Here is an 18,578-nt window from a genome sequence, read left to right as displayed (position 1 = left end):
TTCTTCGAAAAATGTCGTGAAATCAATGCAGACAGGCATTCTCAATATTAAATTTCCATGACTTGATTTCATGTCGATGTCGCACAGAGCCAACAGAACGTACACACTCGTCGAGTGCTAATGGAAATTTGAGGTTCTGTTTAGAGAAAACGATGAGAGTTGTTCGCATGTCTCAAACTATTCATTTGCGGCGAAGTTTGGTGGTGTTCCGAATTTCCCCACGTTCCGAATTCCCCCACCTTCCCTTAATACTTTATATTTTATAAAATGATTTCCAATTGAGATTTTATCATTTCTTTTAAAAAAATGAATTTACAACGAACAAAGCTCAATACTAGCCAAATTCTTAGTAAAGATAGCACTGCCACCATTTTATTTAATAATTTTTTCTTTCAAATTTATTTTAATAATATATGAACAGTTAATTTATTTATCAGTCTGACTGAATTCCGATTGAAATAACTTGCGACATTATTTTAACATGTATCGGATTTTACAACAAAAATTACCAGATATTTGTTGCGTTCATTTTGCTCTAAAAAAGAGCGCAGCATTCGGTTTTATCATAGTAAATTAGTTTAATGAATTAGTTATTAAATAGTTTTTGTTTTTGTTGTTTTGTTCATTTTTATCCAAATGACCTTTCGATTCGTCTGACCCTTCTGGAGTTTCAGATTTCATACGTTAGAAGTAAGTATTTGAAGCTATATTTTCACTATTTGTTCATGGAATTTCGCAGGACAAAAAGAGACTGTTTGCATTGAAACATTTTTAGTAAGGGCATCTTCTTTTGAATATGGATTTCGGGAATAACTGAATCAATACAATATACCATAGATAATGAAAACAATCGATTTGAACAAAAGGTATAATTGTAGTAGTTTGAATCGAATGTAAAACTTAACATAAATCTATTAACACAATATATTTAAAATAAAAAAAAACAGCAGAGAAATGACTAGCCAAGAAATGTTCTGCTCACTATCCCTATCATATTGTCGTTTTTTTTTGCAACAGCGTAATGTATATTCACTGGACAGTAGAGCCGATTTTCATGAATTAAAGATAAATGTTTTATTCTTTCTTTTACTTTGAGAACGCAACGCATTGTCCAACACCGCTTGTCGAGAAGATTGTGACACAAACATTATATTATTCGGGTGTGTGATCTTATTACTTCACCTTTAACCTAGTAACCTTTTCAATATGGTCCATTTGAAATGCAAACCAAATGTATTGCTCGATTTCTGGCCAAAAACTGAACTAAATTGGTATTACAATGTTGTACCGATAAATTTTATACCTGTCGATGTAATAGCAGAGATAAAAAATGTCAATGTAATGAGATACTTTTTTCCTTCGAAAGATTCGGTATCTATTGCCATATTGTTCGTCAAATGTATGCTGTTTTCATCTTTTTTTATTTTGTTCATAATTTAAATTCATTTCATTTTATATTCGCCGTTCATCTATTTTTTTCGTCTTCTTTCCATCCACAAAAAGAAAAAATCTTAAAATAATTAATAATTAGACAAAAATATCCAATGATGAAATACTCGAAGTAATTCATTCGATTGCTTTGTCTATGAATTCGATGAAGCGTTTTCCATATTGATCTGGATCACATGTTGATATTCCGTCCACATTACTACCGTATTTCACTGTTTTTGCTGCTTTTGCGGCCTTTTAAAAAAAATTGAATGAATTAATAAAATGAATAGAATATATTCATTTATTCTTATGAGCATGATTTTAATTAACAATTGTAAAAATATACCTGTTTCTTCACTCCATACTGTGTGAGAACATCTATGATTGCAATGAAATAGATTTCACGCCGCTCTGTAGGTATAAAACAATGGGAATTATAAAGTGATGAATTCTCAGGTTTTGAACGTTCAGACACATTTCGCCACCAACTAACTATATGCTTACCTTCGATACTGTGTAGTGCATAGATGTCAATATCTTGAATGATATCGTTATACTGCCCCAAACATCTGGGTGAGTCTGGAGGCGTATTATACGCGCATCTGATTTTTATCATTTAATTGAAAATCAATTGAATCCACAATGATTTTGATAAAATTGAATCAAAATGAATTTTCAAAATACCTTTCGCCACTCTCGCACTCTTCACTCTCGCTAGTCTCACGACCAGCAGCTGCTTCTCTGTTTGCATTTTCGTTCAAAAGTGCTTCTTCTTCAGCCTGGGCCATGTCGTGTATGCCGACCAATAGCGAGTAATCCATTAGATGGAGTTTGGTTAGGAACTACAATCATCATAACCCGATGACATAATGAAAATAACGAAATGTATCAAACATGAAGCAAAAAATCAAAAATTATTTACGTTAATGTCTGCATTCAGTATTTCAAACAGTTTTTGTTTTGCATCTTCGCCAATGCAAATTCGAATTTTTTGCTTGATGAAATCGTTATCTTTAAGAGTGGGCAAATGTTTTTCTAATTCCTTGTCGGACGCTTCACGATCAACTGTGCTACCTTTCAGGTCAAATTTTCTACATGAAATAATGAATAAATAAATATTCGTTCACCGAGTTAATGTAATTCCATATGAAAAAGGAAAATATATCCCTGAACAATTTCACTTACCTATGAATTGTTAAATGAGAACTAAATACGTTGCGCATAACCACAAAATAATACTGAACCCCATCCACTGTTAATCGGTACATGCCTAGATATTGCGGTAATAGGGTGCTACCATGTCGTTCAACCACATACTGCAATAAATATATTCGGGTTGTCAGAATAAATTGAGCATTTTGGTAAAGTTATTATGACTGATCGCAATAAGAAAATGTAGGCGCCATTGCCACACTTACCGGGTGATAATGTTTTAGAAATGCGTGCATGCGCTCAATTTCTTCGGATGTAAGACTTTTCAGAATGAAATATTTGTCATAGCTTCTGTAGAATTGTGCACCACTTTTGCCGGACGAATCAATTTGAACAGGCTGAGAGCGGGTCAATGATTCACGATAGTCGACATCGTCCACACCAAAACGTTCACGTAAATTTCGAAACACCAACGGACAGTATTCTTTCACTTTGAAATGGGATGGCATATTTTCCCTGTGGTTTCAAGGCAATACATTATTAAAATGTTCAAATTACACAAATTAGTATGATGGTTGAATTTATTGAAAAAAAAATGATTGTCTTACTTGTTGAACAGATGATTGTCCACTTTGATTTTCGAATATGCGCGAAAATCGTCGGGCAATAACATCACCGGTATATTGACATGACTTAATTCGTTTATCTGCGTGGCAGAAAAAGGACACAATCATTAATATAATCGTTATTTCTATTTCGCTGCACTATACTGCATTATACCTATAAACTTAATAGAATTATATTTTATATAGAATTTATTATTTTTATTATTTATTTATTCACACCACCAAAAACTGGCTGAATATTTTGGTTTGCAGGAAAACGACTCCAAGAGTCGTGAAAAACCTGATATTTTCGTGTTTGTACAATACAGGGTATTTTCATACAATACTTAGTTAAAGTAGTCTTTTTCGATTGGAATCCGAATTGTCAACGGTTCAAGATAATCTAACAACTTTACCAAAAGATTTTTAACTGGAGCGTTAAACATATTAGTGTCGGCCTTGATGACTGCAAAAGACGTCATTCAATTTATCAAAGAAGTGATATATTAAAGAAACATTTATGTAACGCAATTTGGTCATTTTTAACGTTAAAAGATGTAACGTTTTTAGTCTTTTTTTCCGTCAAAATCGTCTGAAATTTCAGTGTTAATCAACTGTATGAATATTCGGAACGCTACCCAGCATCTTTCAAATTCAAACATTTGAAATGACAACCATTCCAAACAACTCTGTGCGAACGAACTGAATAAACATCTTACAAGAATTCGATTTGTGTATTGATTCCGTTTTGGGCGCGTGAATTAGAAAGAAACAGCAGAACCGACACATCTCTTCCATTTCACACAAAGCAACACAACACAACAAAACACAACAGACTCATTCGCTACTGTGGCTTGGTGTTGTATTTGTTTATTTTGAGAGTTGCGTTCCATTCTTCATCCGGACTACAGCGACTTGTTGATTGCAGCTATCACCGACAGATCAATGATGGCAACGAAAATTTGTGCACTCGCCTCGCAGTTGTTCCTGTTCCGTTGTGAGCGCGCATTCGACGACAATGACAAAGCATTTTTTGAACAGAATGGCTAAAAGGTGATTCGGTCGTGTTTTTTTGGTGTGCTTAAGAAAAATATCTACAAGAAGGATAAAATGCCGCCGGAATTTCGTAAAATGGTGCATCAGCTGGACGATAGCTATCGAGTGGTTTGGCACAACGCAGACTGTTTCGGTAACGGAATGAACGATATAATAAATCCGTACGTAACGAATGTAAAAAACAACTTGAAGACGCATAGCAAGAAACGCCTGCGCGAATGGCTGCGGGTAAAAGTGTTCGAATCTTCGTTGGTTGTTCGATACGAACAGGCCGACATCGACCGTGTGATTAGTTTGGCAATTTATGGCAATGACGATATTGAAATCAATGGCATGGATGATGTTGCCAAACGTGAGCGGCGTACGTTGTTGATGAAAATGGTCATGGACAACAGTTGGTGGGACATACCAGACAACAACATCGGCCGATTTACAAATGGGAAGAACTGGTTCAAGAACATCGCATTCTGGATTTCCCTCCAGCGGAAAATTGATGAATTCAACACCTGCGAGGAATATCGTGAAGTACGCCGATGCCAACGTGAAGAGTTTCAAGAGCTGAAACGATGCCGACGTCGAAATCACCGTCCGTGCACTTGCCAGCAGCCGACAGATCGAGGCCAACATGAGTACATCGAGAAAGGTCCGCCGAGAGTGATAAATCCGGCAGTGATTCCCATTTGCAGATTCACTCGTACCCACTTCACGTTGGACAATGAGACATTGTAGTATTTGTTGCGTCAACTGGAAATCGTACCACTTAACATCACAGAGGACGAGTTCAGAAAACAAAATACAACAATACTTCGATATGCGGAAAATCTATCATCTCGGTCGTAGCAGAAAAAAGTTCCGTTTCCGAATTCTCTCAAAAGGACAGGCCGTATCGCTACAATTCGATATTGACAAAACGAAATTGAAACCAGATGACAAAAAGGCCATTGTTCAAAACTACAAAAAGTTTGTCAATGAAGGTGGTACTGATCCGGGTGTGAATACGTGGAACGCAACAACGATACATAACATCGAAACTGGCATAAAGAGGTAAACAATATGCGTGCATTGTTCATTTGATAAACCGAAGTTATGCCATTGTCATTGTCATTGTCATTTTTATCTAAACGGTTTTCTTTGTTCTGTTTTGTTTCGTTTCTTAGACGAACTACACGATCAGCAGCAAACAGTATCATTACTGGACGAAGCAAACGGTTCGAAATCGACAGGGAAAGCGGTGGACCAAAGACTTTGTCAAGGAATGCCATCGCCATTGGGTAGGCACTGGAAGGACTACATTCGGCATCGACTCAAAATGACGGAACGTGGCATTGCCGTGTATACGACAGACAAATACACGAGACTCAACTCTGACAAGTACGTTCGAGCAAACAGTGTGACCGATAGCATAGCCGAAATGTTGACCAACCATCACTCATGCATTTCGGAGCTGTTCAAATGTCGCCCAGTTCACCCATCGGCATCAAAAAGACACTGCGTTGCACGGGCAATGATTGCCCGGAAATCGGAAAATGATACGAAGCTACAAAAAGTGTCCTGGTTGTGTGGTTAATATGGTCGACGAGTATTACACTTCACAAACATGCGCCAAGTGCTTTGGCCGTTTTGATCGACGCACGAAACGACATCGGTTCAAAGTCTGCCATGATTGTCGGCCGCAATTGGTAGAAGCAATGCTGCGATCAATGATCGTGTGCAAGGTCAATAAACGAAAGATGAGGCAAGAGAAGCTGAAACTGTTTTTGCTTGAGAAAGAAGTGGAAGAGGGCAACGGAAATCCAGCGGTTGGCAATGATGTCCCACATCCAGATCAACTAAACCCAGATTTAGTCCCAAAAGTGGCAATCTAGCCAAAACATGGCAAGTAAATGGGCTTGGAAATTTGGAATACGTGAAATTCGATTCAGCCGGTGAGATGGAAGTTGTCGAGCCACGAGTACACAAGACGAAATGGCATCGTGACATAGCCGCTGCAAAATGTATCCTGATCAAAGGTAAGTGCTCATAATATATTGATTGAATTGTATGTGATGTAAGGTGCAGTGCTTTATTTACATATCATTCATTGTTTTCTTGTATGATTTTCAAGGACACTGTGACTTGTTTCGGTACACGTTACCCGAAACATTGCAGAGGTCATCCAACCAGCGAGCTGCTGTCAACAACTAACCAGCATCATGCATCGTCGTTCACGCCATTCACATTGAATAATTTAAAAATTAAAATATAACATTATGTTATTTCCGCTATGCCTGATTGTTGTGGTAAAGTAGGCGTACGCCAGATGATACGTTGAATTCGTTCAACTCGCTGCTCCCATACTTAACGAATTGCGTTCTGTTTGACAGGTATGACTCGATCCCAGCAAGAAGATTGTCTGGCAGGTTGAACGATCTGAGTTTCAGAATCAATCTTTTGTGGTTCACTCTGTCAAACGCTTTACTGAATTTATGCCTCTCTGGGCATAGTAGATAAATTCGGTGAGGTTACATGCAGTAGATCTGGACTTCATAAAGCCGTGTTGCTTTTTGGTGATTTTGTCCTGTACCAGTGACAGAAGTTTGACGTTCACCAAGTGCTCAAAGAACTTCGCCACTGTTTGGAGCTTAGTAATGCAACGATAGTTTTCAATCTTCGATCTCGTCCCCTTTTTGAGAATGGGAGGCACACACGAGCGCTTCCATTTGTCAGAGAAATGGCCAGTTGACAATGATTCGTTGAAGATTTCCATGAGTGGAGGCGCCAAATGACTCGCACATTTTTTAGTATCAATGGATGCCTACTATCGGGACCCGTACCTTTCTTGGTGTTCACGGCTTGTAACTCTTCAAGCACAAAATTAATGTCGAGCTGAAATTCCTCAGTTTGCTGTGACTCATCGGTAGGCAATTGTTGAACGCTTTGAGTCGTTGAGTCATCGTAGTTGCTACACACAGGGAAGAAAGGTTCAGATATTCGCTAAGCAAATTTTTTTTCCTGAAAAAAAACCAAAATTCAGATTTCTCAGACAATTAGATGATAAAGGTAAAATGGAGGCGCAAAAAAATTTTTGTCTGAGAAATCTTCTGGTTTTTTTCAGGAAAAAAAATTGGGCGTAGCGAATATCTGAACCTTTCTTCCCTCTGTGTACTGAAGAAATTTGCAAACAGGTTGGCCTGTTCAGTTTCGTTTGCCGTGCACACATCACCAAGTTGCATAACTTTTGGTTTGTTGTCGGTGCTTTTCTTCGAATTAACATATTGCCAAAACCTCGATGTGATCTCTTATCAGTTTCGCGAAAACCATGAAAAACCGCGAAACCCGTCAAAAATGAACATTCAACCATGTTCAAGTCGAAAGAAACTTTTCTCTTTCATAACAAAGTCAGTGAAACATAAACTACACTTAATCTCACGTATAGATAGACGATGAATGTTTTGTGTCTTTGCTCGTTTAGATGACATGCTTGTCGGTTAGGTTCGTTTGATTTGCAAAGTTGCTACTACAAATGGATCAGATATTAATCCAATAGGAGTTTTATGCTAAAAATGTCAATCGATTGTATTACAGAGTATGAAATCAAATACTCACTGTGTGATTTATGCCCCACATAAAAACACTCAAAATGGGCTCGTTTGCACGGAACAGCTTGACTTTCTGATGTTTTACACGGAAGTGTTTCTTCTTTATCATCCTTGGAATTGACGATGAACCGGACGACATTTTGAATTTACCTGTTGTTTTATTTGTTGTTGTTGTTGTGTATTGCTATCAATTGGGGGAGGTTTCGATAGATTATGCAGCAAATGCCACACGCTCTGCTTGTTGTTGTAAAGTTTCAAATTCAGTGCTCAACCAACGGTTTCTGAATTGGATTTTTGTCGTAATTTTGGTATTCGGTCTAGTACCAACCAATTATGTTGGCGCTCATCAATCTGTGAAATAAACAAAAAAGAAAGGAAAAATCATTATCAATTCTGCGTCATGGCATTTGAAGAACACTTTCTCTGATTTGAGTTAATCGTTGCGAATTTGCGTGATCTCTTCGAAACGATACAATTTAATATAATATTGGCCATCGAACACTTTCGGTCGTTGATTAAAAAATGAAAATTGGTCGTTCGTTCTCTATTTTACACTTGAAATAAGAAGCAAATTTATTTATTTATTTTATTGACACCGCCAAGTACTGGCTGAATAGGCCACCGGTATAAACAGTCGAAAATTTTCCATATAAAAACAATTCGTTTGTATATAGCAGCAGCCGCCATATACATGCAAAGTGATAACAAATGAATATCCCTCTATTTAGAGTATTCAAATTTCATTATTTTCAGCCCTGAGAAAGTGGAAGCGCGCGCCGAACTTTAAAACTCGGAATATGTTGTATCAAAATCCATCACATTTTGGATGAATTCCGTCTGTATATAGCGGGTGTCGCTTTTCGACTGCATATATAAGCGGCCAATCACTGAATCTTTGGAGTGAACAGTTCCGAAAAAATAACGATTTTATACAGGATATTCGAGTGATGAACGGTAATTCTTTGAATATTAAATGCATAGGTAAATAGCGATCTGATAAGCGCTCTTCTCTAACGCAAACGAGGTGTCATTGTCGAAACAGATGAATTCAGCCATAACTCTTATTATTGCTTTTGTCGTTTGCGTGTATGCAACGTATGCCGAAATGTTTGGATTGGGTATGTAAATCATTTTATTTTACATACGTTATCAATGGAAATAAAGTGTAAACTCATCACACATGTGTGAAAAACAAAACAATCAACAAAATTCTATTGCGACAAAACTGCAGAAAAAAACATTGCAACAATAGGGACAGGAGGTATATATTCGGAATCATCTCTACATCATAAAGCTAACGAATGGCAGTAGAATCCAAGTGCACTTCTATTACATGTTCAGAGGGATTTTCTGATTGGATAGGTACATTTCGAAATACAAATTTATCACTAACAAATTGAAAACGGTGATAGGGTCAACTGTCTAACAATGATTGTTAACAGTTGATATCACACTATCCGAAGAAATCGCATACTGCAAGCAATAGAGTGGAGAAAATAACAAACAATAGAAGAAAGAAGTAATTGAACCACCCAAGCGATTCGATGTTATGAAATTAAGGCGAAAATAGATGGACGAATTGATCACGAATTACATGAGCAAATATTCTATCAAACGCGGTTCCGCGTATGTTCGTGTATTATTTAGCGATAAATATTTCTAAATGGTAAATGCAATTTCGCCACGACGACTGCACGAAATTGAATAACCAAAACCAAAAGAACCGAACCATACAACTCACAATATGAACAATTCCATTTTTCTGTTTTATCCCTATATACTTGATTTCTATTATAAAACAAAATTGAAGTTTTGCCACCAATTTGCAACCACTTTGCAACCAATTTGCAACATGGTGAAAAAAACTCGGAATTTTGATTTTATCCGTGGCTTTTTAGCCTTTAACATGCACTGGACATGACAATAAAAATAAATAGCAAAATAACAACAAATTTGCTGTACCTGTGCACACTGCACACACATATACACACGAGTATTTAATCTGAAGAACAAATGAACAGAAAAGGAAAAGAAAAAGAAGAAGAAGAAGAAAAAAAAACAAGAACCAAATGCGCCTCTATTTTTTTTAATCAAATATACTAACACTTGGTTTTAGTCCATTAGGTCCGAATTTACTGGGTCATACCATTTGACATCCACCAAACGATAGGAAAATCTTGTATTCGTTTATTTAAGTTGTCTCCACAGAACGATTTATAATTTCCAAAACTTCAATTCGTTGTTCTGCTTCAAATCTATCCCGTTTTTTGTGATAACTTTCAACTGCTATGGATTCAGTTTTACATGTAGACAATGAAAGACGTCAACACTTGCAATACGACATAAATTATTTCTTGTTTTGCGTTATTTTTTGTGATCACAATATAGATGAGAAAAAAACACACTTTAGTTCAATGCAGCGCACACACACACCAAATGTGCACGGGTCCAAAATGATTAATAGCGACTGACTCAGTTCTTTTTATGTCAGATTCTTTTGCGCTGAATGTTTTGAAGTTTTTGTCTTTACTCGGTTGACTTTTGCTAGGATCGGCTCTGTCTCCTTCTCTTGCTATGCATTCACACTTATTTTATTGATTAAATTCAATTCTTTTTGCCTTTACTTTTGCTTTTGCTTCGATTGTAGTCGAACTTTTTTTATATGTTCATTTCTTACACACTGAGTGGGTCATTTGCTGTGAAGTTGAAGCTATTCGCTCTGAATCCATGTGCGTGCTTATGTATTGGTGAGTGTGTGTGTATTGCCTATACGATAAGTATCGTTTTTCTACTACTTCGGGATTTCGATGTGTGTGTGATTTGTCATTGTCGGCTAGTTTGCGCGTACTGCGTTCTTATCCATACTCAATGCGATTGTGTTCAGTGAAAACAACGTGAACACTGTTCACGTTGTTTTTCTATGCCAATGTTTATTACGATGTTTGACTCTCCGTTTAATATTTTGTTATCATCATTTGAAGCATACTTCATCACTTTTAAAATACATGAAAATTCAGCATTTTGATTTATAGATATTTTATTTTATTGCACCTAAAACTTATATCTTATGTTATATTCTATTTGCGTAAATTGTAAGTTTTCGAAAGGGAGAAGATGTGATAATTCTAATCAGAATCGTTTGAAGGAAATATACTTAATCCTCTAAAATCTTCGAAAGCTTTTGTACATTGAAATGAAATGCATTTGCATATGAGGCTGTGAGAATGAAAATGGCAATACAGGAATAAACATTCTGAAACGAAACATTAAACAGCAAACAGGTAAAAGTGAATCATGAATGTTTGAGCAGCAGCAGTGAACCATGAGTATCGGTACGTGTGCGTAAATTCATGATTTACTTCAACACAGCGCTTCTTCCAGATTCACTTTTGAGAATTTCCTTTCTTAGCGGCACTTCAGTAAATATTTTTGTTACGTTGCGCATTTGTATGTTTTCGTTTCATGAGTCAGTTTTAAAAAAATGTTATTCATTTCCAAACTCACCGTAGTTTTAATTCAATCCAGACAAAATATATTATTTCAAATCATAGACCTTGATTTGCGTTAAACAAGAGTATGTATTTTGTTAGTTTGGAATACCAATAAACAGGAGTATGTTTATCTGACTTTGGTTGTTGAATGTTTGTCTAAATTGGTGAACTAATCATTTGTACATTTGGCGGCGCCCGATACTTCAATTGAACGAATTGGTTTTTGAAAAAAATAGAGTATGCTTGCATAAATGGTTAAAAATATTAAGTTCTCTGGACGAAGAATAACAGGGATGCATAAGTCTTAGCACGTAAACGAGCTCCGCTTATTATACGACATTGACATGAACGAACAGCATTAGAATGAATGTACATGAGTGAAATGACAACATCACTGAAACCGTAGCGCATGGAAAATAACACAGAAGAAATGCGACAACAAACAAACATTGCAAAATCACAACGCATCAGAGAGAGTGGGAGCATCTGTGCTGTTTGCACAACAGCAAATATTCATAGCACTCTGGTACTGTGTCAGTGGAGACTACCAATACCAACGCAAATTAGAACAATTGATTTGTATTGTTGACATCATTGAGTCGGTGCCAGTGCGTTATGAATATCAAGCCGCTAAGAAAGAAAATTCTCAAAAGTGAATCTTGAATGAGCGCTGTGTTGAAGCAAATCATGAATTTAGGCACACGTACCGATACTCATGGTTCACTGCTGCTGCTCAAACATTCATGATTCACTTTTGCGTGTTTGCTGTTTTATGTTTCGTTTCAGAATGTTTATTCCTGTATTGCCATTTTCATTCTCACAGCCTCATATTTTATCTATAATCCTCTTGCTATTAATGGCTTAAGGTGAATCATTTTCCGTTCAAACACGATGTTGACTTATTGCCAACAGACCTAAAAAAACTTTGTCTCTATCTGGAACCATGCCGTAATATATAAGCTATATTATTTTCTAATTTTCCATTTAATATTCGCCACGGATTAGCACAGCGATTCTATTATTTCACATGGCTTTACAAGAAGCTATTTAAATCTAAATATTCTGGCGACAAATCACTGTGCATTCATTCAATTTTAAATATATGTCGGCCCAGGATTCATTTTACCCTATTACAGGTGGTCGAAGTCTTATCGACTGCTTTTGCTTTTTGGTGGATTTATTCAACTTTGTTCGCATCGTAGCCCCATTGTGACATTTGCGTTTGTTTTCCATCAACGGACACAGGATTTGTAGCTCCCTGGGTGGTGTTGGTATGCAATTCTGCATATTCACGTTTCGTTGTGCTGGCATAAAGATGAAATGGCATTGCATTGCTCGGATTCACATGTTTTGGAACGACAGCGTGTGCCTGTTGTTGTGTTGGTTGCTATCGTAATATTGAATGTGGAAAAAAATGAGTTGAACGAAGAATAAATACAAAATCCAAAAATGTACCTGCGGTTGGCTTTGAGTCTGTTGTGGTTGGGTTGTTGGTTGTGTATTTTGCAATTGAGATGAGTTTGGATTATTTTGTTGTATATTTGTTTCGGTTTGGGCAGGGATTGTACTACCGTGCATGGATAAATAATGACGCTTGAGGTATAAGTCGGATGTAAATGACTTTTGACACAATGGACAACACACAGATGTTGGATTGTGAATGAGCCGCATGTGCTGTCTTAGATTTGAAACATTGGAATAAACGCGAGCACACAAAGGGCAGGAGCATGGTTCAAGTGCTTTATAATTTTTTGATGATTTGCATCGTTGTTGTTCGGTGTCGTCATTGTTGCTTGATGAATTTGCCGTTGTGCTTGAGTTTGCACTGTTCGGTCCCTGTTGTGCCAAAAAATGTTTCTCGTCAAGCCATTGTTCATTGTGCGGAACGCTGCTTGGCCCAGGATCATCGTATGCCATCCTTTGATGTGCCTTTCCATAATCAACGTTTGTGTTGCCATAAGTACTTGCTGCTTGATTCGCTTGACACGATTGATCGCCAAATTCAATTTCAGTTTTTGCCTCAATCAATATGGCATCGGTGGCTGTAGTACCCTCATTCAAATCGTCTAAACGAATCTTTTTGTGCTTGCGTTGCTTCTCGAGGCCGCCATCATTTCGTCGTATATTCGATATGCTTGCGTCCTGTGGGAAATCCATAAAATGAACTTTTAAAATATTGTACATTATAGTTATTTGTATTTTATTTTCCTACCGAGTTCTCCTTGGTCACGCCACGGATTTTAAATTGTTCTGCCATTTCAAAAAAATCAATCAAGTCCTCATTGTTGATATGCACCTCTCCCATATACATGAAGTCCAAAATTGCACGCAATACCTCGCTTTTTACACCATTAATGAAAAATACCGGATGTGAAGACGGATTCTTCTGTTGATTGATAACAATCCCAATTTACAATTCCATCGACAAACAACAAGATCTCTACGGCATTTCATTTCAGTGATTGTCTTACCTTCAATATTTCTCTAAAATACGGACTGCATGCGAACAACACCAGCTTATGAGCACCAAATTGCTTTCCATCGCATGAAAAGGTGATGTCCACCTTTTTTGAAAAATGAATTAATGATTCAAGTGTTTAAGAAAACTAATTTTAAATGATTTTAAGTTATAACAATTACCAAATCAGCAGCTTCTTGGATCTTCTTAAATTCAGAGCTCACATTTGTCCTATAAAATAAAGAATAGAATCTCGAGATAAACTTCACCATTGATTTGTTTACTAATTGCACAATCATGGTTCATTTGTTTATTCGGGTCGAATAAATGAATCCATCGTTTTAACTTTATAGTGATACTCACTGGAAATTGCTCCATTTGAGGTAAAACAGCTGCTCATTCGAAACAGACTGCTGCAACTCACTCATATTGCTTAGCCGTTTTGTTTCGTGTTTCAATACCACAGAAAACTGAATCCTGATGATTTTGGCTGTTGCACATAAATGCTTTGCACAAAATCTATTCTCCCCAGTATTTCACTAATTTTTAACGTGTTTGAATCGTTGATTCTGTCGTAGTTTAAAACTTGTAAATTTTCATTGAGACAACAAATTTCACCAGAAATATTGAAGTGTTTTTCGACGGAGTAAAATACTTGAAAAATTGTGTACAATTTTGTGATAGAACGAAGCGCATCAAATAAATATGTCATTAAATAAATGACAGGCAATAACATGGCCACATGCAGATATAATCAAACGAATGTCTTGGACAACCTTCATTCTTTACACGCAACTCGACAGCCGAAGCAAAAAATGAAACTATATGAAGAAGAAGCAGAACAAAAAAATACCAACACAGCCACCGTCGACACACTGTTGAGACTTACGCACATAAACGTATGAGTGTTTCACTCGAATACATTCACTACTTCTACTGTATCGAATCCGGTATAGAGTGTATGCGATAGTATTTGAAAACTGATACTCCGCTGCTTCATTATTGTCGATTGCACTATGAACTCTTTTTTTGGATTTCAAAACATAACCTAATGTAAATTGTGCCGAATCGTCAAAAAAGCGCAAACCATACACGAATCAAATTAGAATAACTTACGAATTTTTAACTTGTCACGCTCCTCATAAATACCTTGATGACGGTTGTTGTTGCTGCTGTGATTAGGCCACTCAACAAATTACTGAAGTTAAATTCGTCGATTTTCCGTTATATTCAAAGTGAATCGAAGATGAATTTGGAGGCAGCAAAAAAAATGGCTGCTCATAAAGCAGTCGATGATTTTGTGGAAAATAATATGGTTCTTGGCATTGGCAGCGGTTCAACGATCGTTTATGCGGTGGACCGTCTGAAGGAACGCGTTGAAATGGAAAAATTGAATGTTGTTTGCATTCCGACAAGTTTTCAAGCACGTCAACTCATTATAAAGAACGGCTTGAAATTGGGAGAGCTGGAAATCAATCCACAGCTAGATTGCACAATCGACGGGGCTGATGAAGTGGATTCCAAAATGGTTCTAATCAAAGGGGGTGGCGGTTGCCTACTTCAGGTACAAATAATATTTTTTAGAATCAAACGAAGTAAAAAAAATAAGAACAAAAATGTCTTTTTAGGAAAAAATCGTCGCTTCCTGTGCAAAGAAGCTGATAATAATTGCAGATTATACGAAAAATTCGACACATTTGGGCGAACAATACAAAAAAGGCATTCCAATCGAAGTTGTGCCGATGGCATACGTACCAATCAAAGAGAAAATTGCAAAAGAATTCGGCGGAAAGTTGAATCTTCGCATGGCTGTTACCAAAGCGGGTCCATGTGTTACAGACAATGGTAACTTCATCCTCGACTGGAATTTCAATATTGACAAAACGACCGACTGGGAAAAGGTTAACACGAAAATCGTCTCGATTCCTGGAGTTGTTGAGACCGGTTTATTTGTGAATATGACACAACGAGCCTATTTCGGTCAAAGCGATGGCACCGTCATCGAACGTGGAAACAATTGAACAGAAATTACCTTTTTTCAATGTACAAATTTTGCATTCAAACTGTGGTTCCTATTATTTCGATCCTTCATGATAGCTGAGACAGCAATTCAAAGTTTACTGTTTAAAAAGAATCTTTGAATAATAAACACTTTGAATAATAACTTGAACTTGACTTATATTTTCCCAATGTTCATAGTATTAAGTTATGTTCGGTTCGGTTTTGTTCACATCAGTAAATATGATGGTTTATTATTTCTTCGAAGAGGTAATTTAATTTTTCATCGAAAATGTATTTCATAAATATCTGGGTTATTCAGAATGATTTCTTGATTCGATGGGGTAGAATCGATTCTTTGGCATAGTTAAAAAGTGAAAGTAATCCAATATTCTTACGACGCGAAAAGTAATTAGTTACAATGTCATTGTCTGTATCAGCTGAAAGTAATGAAATATTGGCATTAAATTCTCTTTTTTTTTCATAAAAATAATGAACATTCAAAACATACTCAGTAATGTAGTTCGTTCGTTCACAGTCGGCAAGACATTGTCGTTTGCATTTAGCGATACAAAAAAAGCGAATGGAACTATCCACAAGCAGACAGTGAAGTATCCCAAAACCTAAGCGTGAGAACAAAGTGGATATATTATAACGTGGATAACCATTGGATACATTAAAATAAGATTTGTATGTTTCACCTCTGAAAAACTGTAAAAATTCTGTGTGAAATATGAAAATGCTAGAAAAATAGAAAAAAAATTGATCAATAATCGAAATATTCCATTGTTTACGTTAACTATGAAAAACGATTTCTTTACTTACCTAAATAGTGGTTAATAAATAGCATAACGACTGCGCCGATAAATTGTATCGACACCAATTTCACGTAAGGAAAATCTGTGAGGATCACGGCGTGTAGCATTTGCGAGAGAAGGCCACAAATCACCATTGACCATGGAAGGTTGTCACTAAACACGAACAGTAAATAAACTGTCGTCACGAACAGCACTTCAACTGTGATTACTTTTTTCGCTATCACTGTATATTCTTCCACCAACTCAGCGAGATAATACAAGCCAGCAGCTGAAAATAAACAATATCAAATAATCAAATTCTTCACTTGTAATTTCTGAATGAAAAGGACCTACCAACTGCTATAGTTAAACTACAAATTTGAATTAATATCGCTATTAAGCTAACGAGATAAAGTAGTGTCATTTTTTTTGTTCTTTTTTGCCCAGTTTTGTTTGTTTGTTTTTTTGTTTCAAACAAATTTTCTTTATTTTATTGTCTATTTTATTTAACACCACCGGAATTGCGTCACACGAACCCCACACACACAAAGCCAATATTTTGTTATTAAAGGAATTTCCGTCAATATGTCCACAGAAAAAAACTATTTATTATTTTAACTCAGTTTAAGAGACGCAATATCAATTGTGTTTTTTTTATTTCTATGAGAAGAAGATTATCTCAGAAGTCGCTCATGATTTTTTTTATTTACATCGAACGAAAACACGAATCAAGAACAACTCAAACCGAGTACAAATGAAATATTATCAGAAAAATTAGCAGAGTAACGATTTCGATAAATTTAGACCAGAAAAGTGATATGTGGCGATCGGTTTTTGTTTACATGCTGTCATTCAAACATATTTTCTGAATGTCACTCAATTTTTAAAAACATTAGAAATCGGTATTTTCGCTCTGTTTCGTTCCTCTCGCGGTTTGTATACTTTGAGGTTAAGTACAGTGTCTGTCTGTCAAACTCCACTTTATGCATGTGTCATTTGATATTGTGCGCAATTTAAATTTGTATAATTGTGTCCAAGTACTTCATATATTTCGCCCTTGCAAATGGGTTGTACGAGTGATTAGGGTTTACAAACGTTTCGACAAATACCGCAAACGGTGTTAAAAAAAAACGTTATTTTTCTGTTGTGTTTTTTTTTGACAGTCCAAAATACCGCAGTAATAACGATAAAAAACGAAAAAAACGTTTTTTGGGCGTTATATAACGGATCTGTAAAAAAACGTTTTTAGGAAACACTGAAAAAAATAACGCGTTTTTAAACCCTACGAGTGATTCGTACAGATTTACCGGCATTAAAAATGCAGTAGGTAGTAGCATTACGTTAACAAAAATTTCCTGTAATGTTATTACAATTGTAATAGCTATTACCGGTAATGCCAAATGACTGGCATTACAATTGTAACACATTATCGGTAATGCTAAATTTTGGCATTACAATTGTAATAGCTATTACTTGACCCGTCTGTTACAATATTGACATGTTACCTAACATTAACGGTAATGCCAGAATTCTAACATTATTAATATGATTTTCTAACATTACACACGCAATGTAATGCCAAATGTAACATGTTACCTAACATTAACGGTAAGAAAATTCTGGAAGTGGGTTTTGGTGGATCCTCTGGATTGTTCGAACCCGCTCCTGGTTCTGGAAGTGGATCCTCAGGATGGACCAGGGCATTGTCAAACCCAGTCTGATCTATCCTGAAGATCCACCAAAACCCACTTCCAGAACCAGGAGCAGTTTTGAACGATCCTGAGGATCCACCAAAACCCCCTTCCAGAATTTTATTACCGTTAATGTTAGGTAACATGTTAATATTGTAACGGACGGGTCAAGTAATAGCTATTACAATTGTTACACATTACCGGTAATGCTAAATTTTGGCATTACAATTTTAATAGCATTACTTTGCCTGTAGTGATTCGTGCGTTTTGTTCAAATTTTGGTGGCTCAATCTTTTTTGATAGGTACTTTCGATATGGGAA

General features: G+C 36.3%; 4 protein-coding genes across 8 annotated transcripts; 1 reads left to right on the top strand and 3 right to left on the bottom strand.

The window, feature by feature from the left end:
* Positions 1–343: 343 nt before the first annotated feature.
* LOC129572400 (phosphatidylinositol 5-phosphate 4-kinase type-2 beta) lies at positions 344–10,761 on the bottom strand. 5 transcript variants are annotated; one of them, XM_055452355.1, is made up of 11 exons: positions 9,969–10,527; positions 9,785–9,824; positions 7,830–8,173; positions 3,192–3,289; positions 2,850–3,099; positions 2,617–2,747; positions 2,354–2,522; positions 2,116–2,273; positions 1,936–2,033; positions 1,778–1,842; positions 344–1,683 (listed from the first exon to the last, which is right to left on the bottom strand). In XM_055452355.1, exons 3-11 carry the CDS (start codon positions 7,959–7,961, stop codon positions 1,567–1,569), a joined length of 1,218 nt encoding a protein of 405 aa, XP_055308330.1. In that variant the 5' UTR covers positions 7,962–8,173; positions 9,785–9,824; positions 9,969–10,527; the 3' UTR covers positions 344–1,566. The 5 variants fall into 5 exon arrangements, with proteins under 5 accessions (XP_055308330.1, XP_055308332.1, XP_055308329.1 ...); XM_055452357.1 differs by lacking the exon at positions 9,785–9,824 and having other exon boundaries at positions 9,927–10,761; XM_055452354.1 differs by lacking the exon at positions 9,785–9,824 and having other exon boundaries at positions 9,969–10,695.
* An 80-nt stretch (positions 10,762–10,841) lies between these two features.
* On the bottom strand, positions 10,842–14,720 carry LOC129572398 (protein abrupt-like). The gene is made up of 6 exons (XM_055452352.1): positions 14,135–14,720; positions 13,954–14,002; positions 13,785–13,877; positions 13,526–13,699; positions 12,769–13,455; positions 10,842–12,700 (listed from the first exon to the last, which is right to left on the bottom strand). Exons 1-6 carry the CDS (start codon positions 14,197–14,199, stop codon positions 12,491–12,493), a joined length of 1,278 nt encoding a protein of 425 aa, XP_055308327.1. The 5' UTR covers positions 14,200–14,720; the 3' UTR covers positions 10,842–12,490.
* Positions 14,721–14,728: 8 nt separating this feature from the next.
* On the top strand, positions 14,729–15,941 carry LOC129572407 (ribose-5-phosphate isomerase). The gene is made up of 2 exons (XM_055452373.1): positions 14,729–15,335; positions 15,400–15,941. The coding sequence occupies exons 1-2, from the start codon at positions 14,925–14,927 to the stop codon at positions 15,790–15,792; spliced, it is 804 nt and encodes a 267-aa protein (XP_055308348.1). The 5' UTR covers positions 14,729–14,924; the 3' UTR covers positions 15,793–15,941.
* On the bottom strand, positions 15,930–17,678 carry LOC129572409 (protein TEX261). The gene is made up of 5 exons (XM_055452375.1): positions 16,921–17,678; positions 16,595–16,855; positions 16,471–16,511; positions 16,281–16,392; positions 15,930–16,209 (listed from the first exon to the last, which is right to left on the bottom strand). The coding sequence occupies exons 1-5, from the start codon at positions 16,988–16,990 to the stop codon at positions 16,088–16,090; spliced, it is 606 nt and encodes a 201-aa protein (XP_055308350.1). The 5' UTR covers positions 16,991–17,678; the 3' UTR covers positions 15,930–16,087.
* Between the last annotated feature and the right edge of the window lie 900 nt (positions 17,679–18,578).

The sequence above is a fragment of the Sitodiplosis mosellana genome, unplaced genomic scaffold, assembly GCF_009176505.1.
Source record: "Sitodiplosis mosellana isolate CC-2019 unplaced genomic scaffold, AAFC_SMos_1.0 Smas_scaffold_4898, whole genome shotgun sequence".
In the NCBI taxonomy this organism is placed as follows: Eukaryota; Metazoa; Arthropoda; class Insecta; order Diptera; family Cecidomyiidae; genus Sitodiplosis; species Sitodiplosis mosellana.
The sequence above is the reverse complement of the archived record's forward strand: the minus strand, read 5'-3'. Positions and strand labels throughout refer to the sequence as shown.

Excerpts from the sequence above, each read along its gene's own strand:
- LOC129572398 (XM_055452352.1), bottom strand. The coding sequence starts at position 14,199 with ATGAGTGAGTTGCAGCAGTCTGTTTCGAATGAGCAGCTGTTTTACCTC. Across the intron at positions 13,878-13,953 it reads TCCAAGAAGCTGCTGATTTG|GTGGACATCACCTTTTCATG; the intron begins GTAATTGTTATA and ends TTTTCAAAAAAG. Across the intron at positions 13,456-13,525 it reads GCGTGACCAAGGAGAACTCG|GACGCAAGCATATCGAATAT; the intron begins GTAGGAAAATAA and ends GATTTCCCACAG.
- LOC129572407 (XM_055452373.1), top strand. The coding sequence starts at position 14,925 with ATGACGGTTGTTGTTGCTGCTGTGATTAGGCCACTCAACAAATTACTG. Across the intron at positions 15,336-15,399 it reads GTGGCGGTTGCCTACTTCAG|GAAAAAATCGTCGCTTCCTG; the intron begins GTACAAATAATA and ends ATGTCTTTTTAG.
- LOC129572409 (XM_055452375.1), bottom strand. The coding sequence starts at position 16,990 with ATGACACTACTTTATCTCGTTAGCTTAATAGCGATATTAATTCAAATT. Across the intron at positions 16,512-16,594 it reads ATTTATTAACCACTATTTAG|CATTTTCATATTTCACACAG; the intron begins GTAAGTAAAGAA and ends CTATTTTTCTAG. Across the intron at positions 16,210-16,280 it reads CGAACGAACTACATTACTGA|CTGATACAGACAATGACATT; the intron begins GTATGTTTTGAA and ends CATTACTTTCAG.
- LOC129572400 (XM_055452357.1), bottom strand. The coding sequence starts at position 7,961 with ATGTCGTCCGGTTCATCGTCAATTCCAAGGATGATAAAGAAGAAACAC. Across the intron at positions 2,523-2,616 it reads TCTCATTTAACAATTCATAG|AAAATTTGACCTGAAAGGTA; the intron begins GTAAGTGAAATT and ends TATTTCATGTAG. Across the intron at positions 1,843-1,935 it reads TGCACTACACAGTATCGAAG|AGCGGCGTGAAATCTATTTC; the intron begins GTAAGCATATAG and ends TTATACCTACAG.